This window comes from Cibotium barometz, chromosome 21 (genome assembly GCF_041138505.1).
Source record: "Cibotium barometz isolate CiBa-2024 chromosome 21, ASM4113850v1, whole genome shotgun sequence".
NCBI lineage: Eukaryota > Viridiplantae > Streptophyta > Polypodiopsida > Cyatheales > Cibotiaceae > Cibotium > Cibotium barometz.
This window is the reverse complement of record NC_141066.1, coordinates 53,181,604-53,188,577: the sequence shown is the minus strand read 5'-3', so window position 1 is coordinate 53,188,577 and position 6,974 is coordinate 53,181,604. Positions and strand designations below refer to the sequence as shown.

Here is a 6,974-nt window from a genome sequence, read left to right as displayed (position 1 = left end):
ATATGTTCATATTGATCACAAAATTAGAAACAGAGGGCAGTTTTTGCTCTAAGGAATATTCGCATATCTAGATTTTGATTCCTTTGACTATAGAATCAATTTTGAAGACCTATTGAGACTATGCATCAATTTTTATGTCTTGACCCTTGAGACTATAGCATCAATTTTTTGAAGACTCATTGAGATAGTACATCAATTTGAGATCATGTCAAGAGCAGTTGAGAATCAATTTTGAAGACCTATTGAGACTATGCATCAATTTTTATGTCTTGACCCTTGAGACTATAGCATCAATTTTTTGAAGACTCATTGAGATAGTACATCAATTTGAGAATCATGTCGAGAGCAGTTGCACAGTGATCTATCATTACTATAGAACATGGTTGATCCATCAAATTGTCACAAGTTCACATGCACCACAAGTTTGCAAGAAAAGTGCATTGTTCAAAGTTAATAACCTTTGAATCTTTTATAAAAACATAACTTGTCCAAAAAGACTGATCACTTTTTTTCTTCCTGTCTCTCCGAAGCTTGAGTCTTCATATTGTTGGCCCACAGAGCAGCCCTGTCCGGCCTTCAACACTTTCTCTTTTCCATGGCGACGGAGGCTCATGCAGCGGAGATGGCTTGTAGTAAGAAGGCAGCTAAAATAGCTGCAAGAACAGCACGTACTGGGCGCTTATGGGAGGAGTACTTGAGGGATCCCTCACAGTGGTGGGACAATCGAAAGAGGAAAGTAAGTGGGTGTGCCCTTTCCTTTCATTTTTGCAGACAGAAGAAAAGAGTAGCTCTAAGTTTAGGTTGGGCCCCGGGCCCTTTGCGTGTCACAGACAAACCCCAGGGCCCCAGATTTCCGTCATAGACTCACCAAAGAGGCGCTCTGGATGGACGGCTGGTACAACCCAACTTGGTTTAAAGATCTGAAAGAGCCTTGTTCCATGAAGTCACATGCAGATGTAAACCACCACCACCACCACCACAGTTGGGAGATAGAGGAGGCTATTTCTTCTTTGGACGAAGAGTCGGCACCCCCGCCTTCGGTCGAGGACATTGCATGCATGTTGCACACATGCAGAAACGAGAGAAATCTCACGCAGGCAATGCGCTTGCATGCCTACATGCGCAGAACCGGGCTTGACATCCATACATCACTTGGAAACTACCTCGTCTCCATGTTGGTGGAAGTTGGAAGCATGAACCATGCCCAACAGGTCTTTGACAGGCTGGGGTATCGAGATGAGCATTCATGGAATTCTCTTATCGTAGGTTACAGCAAATGTGGGAAGCCTCAGCATGCTCTTTTCCTTTACCAAAAGATGCAGGAGGATGATTCTCTACATCCCAGTAGACACACTTTTATTGCCTTGCTAAAGGCTTGTGTGGAGCTGAAGGATGTGGAAAGAGGCCGTGAAATACATGCTGATATTGCCAGAAAGGGTTTGCTGGAAAAAGACGTTTTTGTTGGCAGCACCTTGGTCAATATGTATGCCAAATGTGGCTCTCTTGCAAAAGCACAGGAAGTGTTTGATAAGCTCTGTGTTCGAAACATTGTCTCATGGACTACACTAATAGCTGGATATGCTGAACATGGGTTTGGTGAGGAGGCTCTCAACTGTTTTGAACAGATGCAACATGAGGGCATGGCTCTGGATGCGATTACATTTGTTTGCAGCCTGAAAGCTTGTGGCAGCATAGGAGCCAAAGACAAGGGTCAAGCAATACATGCTGAAATTGCCAGAGAAGGGATGGAAAGAGACCTTGTTGTCAGCAGCACCTTGGTTGATATGTATGCTAAATGTGGCTCCCTGGCAGAATCACAAGAAGTATTTGACACGCTTCCAGCACAAGATGCGGTCTCGTGGACTGCACTTATCGCAGGATATGCAGAATGTGGGCATGGTGAGGAAGCACTGTGCTGGTTTGAACAGATGCAACGTGAGGGCTTCTCTCCAGATGCTGCCACATTTGTTTGCAGCTTGAAAGCGTGTGGCAGCATAGGAGCCACAGACAGGGGCCAAGAAATACATGCTGAAATTACCAGAAAAGGGTTGGAAAAAAACGCTTTAGTTGGGAGCACCTTGATTGATATGTATGCTAAATGTGGCTTGCTTGCAGAAGCACAGGAAGTGTTTGACAAGCTTCCAGCTAGAGACGTGGTCTCATGGACTGCACTAATGGCAGGGTATTCCCAGCTTGGAGAGAGTGAAATTGTTTTCCACATCTTTGACAGAATGATAGGACAAGGTATAAAACCAAATCTGGTTACGTTCAGTAGCGTTCTTAATGCATGTAGTCATGCAGGTGTAGTGCATAAGGGCCAGATGTACTTTGATGCCATTACGAATGACTATGGCTTAATCCCAACTCTTGAGCATTACACTTGCATGGTTGATCTCTTTGGCCGTGCAGGCCATATAGACAAGGCGGTAGCTATGATCAAGAAGATGCCTTGCCATCCTGCTATTGTTGTGTGGCATGCTGTGTTGGGGGCATGTCGAAAGTGGGGCAATGTGGAGCTTGGAAGACATGCATTTGATCATGTGCTGCGATTGGATGAAAAGGACTCTGCATCTTATGTCTGTATGTATAATATCTATGCAGATGCCTCCATGCAGGAGGATGCAAACAAGGTTGAGGCAATGAAAGTGGAAAAACATGCATGGAAGAAACCAAGTTAAATGGACAGATGCCAAAAAATCTCTTTACATTCTTAAACCAAGGCCCGGCCGAGAACGGTCTCTGAGTAAACCTCTCAACTGAATCAAAATTTAATCTGCTACAAGCTCACTCATGGAGCCATAAAGGAAGAACCCTATGATTCACACACGAGACAAGTGTGTTCCTCTCTAGACTATATCTCCCTCAAGGGGACCTTTGCTTGGATGGTTCATAGGGGTGCCTTTGTTTGCACGGTTCACAGGGGTAAATGACACATAACTCTTGATTATTACGGATCAGGGGAGAGCCATGTGTTTTATATGGGCTTGGTCACTTCTGTGTTGAGGCTAATAATCACTTACCAAGCTTATCAAACTTTTTGATGATGCAAAGAAAGGTGTTTTATGCGAGCACAATAAGAAGTCAGCTTTTGCGGTGCCCTAATAATCCATAGAGGACAACGTGGTTGTTGTGACTGCCATTTGGCCTTGACACTGTTGAAGATAGAGCAACAAAGAATCTTTGTCACGGATGCAAACCATTTTGTATTGTTGAGGAAGGAAAGTATGCGTATGGGGACTGACGATCACAGCAGTGGAATTGCAATGGCCATGATCCTCTTTTTATATCTTTGGTGCTGGAACAATGAAGGCATGAAGAAGAAAAAGTTTTTTTTCCCCTTGTTCCGAGTGTTATATATTATACCATAGGCATGCCCCCTTTTGGGAAGAATGGTACGGTAGCTCATGTGGCTCATCAATAGACTTATGATTGAGGATAGCCCAAATTTGCTTTCTATGTTAAGTAAATGAGCATAGCTGTAAGAGGTGTTGGAAAGATGAGGAAGACTCTATTACTTCACTGCTGTGAGGCCCTGAAGAGGAGGAAAACTAGATAAGTCTACTATGGACACATTCCCTAGAATAATGGGAACCCAATTCTGTGACAAATACGCTATCAAAACCATATCCACGATACTCAGAGAACTAGCAGAAGTTGAACTGATTGAAAACTATGAAGAAACAACTCTTGCTATACTTTCCAATCATCTGGTTATCCAATCCCGGACAGTTCGATCATCTGGCTTTTATAATTGCTGGCCTGAACAATCGACAACTTCTCCAATTGTCGACCTCTCCAGTCATTCGTCTATGGTTCAGTCGTCTGCATGTTTTTCCAATCGTCTGATTGCACTGCTTCTCTAATCACCAGCTTCTCCAATCGCTTGCATAGAACAATGGATCTGATTTTCCAGTTGTTCGATTCAACTTTTCCAATCGGTAATTATACTTTTCTGACCAGATTTTTTTGGATTATTTCGATCGTTCGATTGGTATTTTTCTCAATCGTTTGATTAGTGATTTTTCCAATCGCTCGATCGATGACCTTTAATCGTTTGATTGGTCTCTCCAATCGTCCGATCAGTTTCTCTTATCGTTCGATTGGTGATTTTTCCAATCATCTGAGCGTTCCTCTCCGATCGTCCATTTCTATAATCGTCCAATCATTCTTTCTAATCAGTGATTCCTCCCAGAGTTCAATTAGCAATTTTCTTCTTCAATCACCTGATCGGATGATCTGGTTGATATTTTCTAGCAACTGTCCAAAGAGTTCAATAGCTACTATTGACATCAGTTCAAGCTTTTTTTTGCTGTCTTTTTTTTCTCAAATTCTCAAGCAATCAAATATGGCCAACAACTTTGCAAATGATTTGCTTGGTATTTTTTTTAAAGAGGATAAATTAGATGGGTCAAATCACTCCTTATGGAGTTTTATGGTAAGAAATGTCCTTGTTACAAAGGGCTTATGGGGGCATGTCAGTGGTGACGACCTCCACTTCTTGTATGACCATTATCCGATTTGTCATTGCTTTGGCAGCAGCCCATCATGGATGAAAAGTGCATCAATTGGACATCAAAACAGTGTTCTTGAATGGTGTCTTGTAGGAAGAAGTTTGTGAGTAAATTAACTAAATTTTTCCAAACTAGTTAAGAACAGAAATTATACAAGCTCAATAAGGCTTTATACGGTTTAAAACAAGCTCCTAGAGCTTGTACCAAAAAATTCATAAGGGGGTTGATTTACAACTACATGCATTAGTTCATCAATGATTAAGATTGGACAGATAATTATGATACACGAGAGTCCACATAGATGGAAATTGTTTCTTTCTTGGGAAATCGTGCATACCTTGGCTAAGCAAGAAACAACTAATTGTGGCAACATCGTCTTGTGAAGCTGAATACAGAGTAGTATTCGTCTCGGTGACGATTAAATGTGTCTAGTTGAGAAGATTGATAAAGGATCTTTATCTCTTCAAACACCCCTAATCCTATTCTCATTAATAGTCAAAGCATACTGGCAGTCTGCAAAGAAGCTTGTCTTTCATGCCAGGATCAAGCATATTGAAGTGCATTATCATATTCGTCTCGGTGACAGTTAAATGTGTCTGGTTGAGAAGATTGATAAAGGATCTTTATCTCTTCAAACACCCCTAATCCTATTCTCATTAATAGTCAAAGCATACTGGCAGTTTGCAAAGAAGCTTGTCTTTCATGCCAGGATCAAGCTTATTGAAGTGCATTATCACTCTTTTAGAGACTGATTTACGATCTTTGTAAACCTCATATTTATATTACAGGGGAGTTTGTTACATATTTGGTAGTACATTGTGAGGTCATACTTATACCATGGGCACTTTTGTCCCACTAGGTTTTTTCCTAATGATGGCCATCCAGGTGTGAATGGGTACCTTAGGGTTAGCTAGTATATAAGAAACCTCATCTTTAGTTTAGAATTACTATTCATTTTGTACTTCATTATGTCTTGATCTCTTGCTCCTAGTGAACTAGCCTTCTACACTCTCTGTCCCCCTTATGTTCTCTTTAATCTGTGGACATTGAGTGAGTGAGTGTTTGAAGCTTTGCTTCTACAATGGTCAACCACATAATGATAAACATTTGCTATTTTTTTACATCACAATGGTCAAATTGCAAGATATTATCTTTATAATACTCTGTGATATTGAGAGAACAGTTCCAATACGTAGGAAATCATAATTCCACCAATTGACGACATTAACCTTGACAAAGTTGTTCCATGTCTCTATTCCATGTGTTGAGAGATGGTGTGATCTTGCATGTGTTTTACATTTGGGAACAAAGGTCCCATTAGCTGCAACATTGGAGGGACTCACTTGGTCCTTGCACCGTGTTCTCTTACAGCCCTTGTCTTGTGGTGGTGGTTGCTTGGTTTGTGATAATAGATTGGCATTTAAGTTCTTTACCCTTACTCTTTCCTTGTGGTTGTGGCTTCGTGGAGGGTGTTCTTGCCATGTGTTTGACTGGAAGGTCATCACTAAGTCAATGCACCTTAGTTTTAACTTTTTCATATGGCCCTTGGCTTTTGTAAACTTCTTGGTAGTTTGTGCCTTCTCTTCAACTCGAGGCTTCTTTGTAGGTGGGAGTAATAGTGTGGGCCACTTGTAGAGGTTTTCCCTTTGACGGATCTTTCCATTGGTGCTGGCAGTTTTGTTGGAGTGCTTCTAGCCCCATGAATAGATGATCCTTGTTAGTAGGAGACATCCACCCAAGTGAAGGTCATGAGCGTTCGTGTCTTTTTCATTGGGAACAAAGCTTGAACATCCATACATTCCAATATCTAGTTAGGAATTTTCAGGAAGAGCACAAGCGACTATGTCGAAAGTGGCATTGTGCATTGAGTGAGGAAGAGGCATTGAGTGAGGAAGAGGCACTTTTAAAATACAGACACATTAGATCGTGGATAAATGGTGCAGTCGTTGATGCAAACTTACCAGCCATGGATTGTTGGCTTAGTTGGTGGGCTGGTGTTTTAACAGTTTTCTTTGTGGTGATAAATGTTGAAATTTGAGCATTGTGATGAGCTATGGTGGATCAAACACTAGAATCAACATCATTAACAAAGTGATTAACAAATAATTAAGACGTAATTAGTGGGTAATTAACAAATAGATTAATGTAGGCATGGATACTCAAAAACCAGTAAATTCTCATTAGGGCAATGCCTCAATTTATAGAGTTTACATCAAGCATCTAATCCCACTGATTTCTCCATGATTCACTCCACCTCTTTTCCCTGATTCTCTCCACCTCTTCACTTTTCCCAGAATATCTCCACACTTCCCAGAATATCTCCACACTTCCTAAATCTTCTCATGCTACCCTTTATTCTCTCCCAGTAGATTCTTCTCACCTTTTCACAGGTTCTTTCACATAGGTTCTTTCACATTTACATCTTCTCTTTTACAGCCTCTAACCAAGGGCTTGTTCCCACAC

The 6,974-nt window shown here is 41.3% G+C and overlaps 1 protein-coding gene across 1 annotated transcript; it reads left to right on the top strand.

Annotated features, from left to right (window-relative positions):
* Window positions 1-503: 503 nt before the first annotated feature.
* Window positions 504-3,516, top strand: LOC147627363 (pentatricopeptide repeat-containing protein At1g06140, mitochondrial-like). Its single transcript, XM_086816005.1, has 2 exons — window positions 504-736; window positions 831-3,516. The coding sequence occupies exons 1-2, from the start codon at window positions 596-598 to the stop codon at window positions 2,676-2,678; spliced, it is 1,989 nt and encodes a 662-aa protein (XP_086672131.1). The 5' UTR covers window positions 504-595; the 3' UTR covers window positions 2,679-3,516.
* The last annotated feature ends 3,458 nt before the right edge of the window (window positions 3,517-6,974 follow it).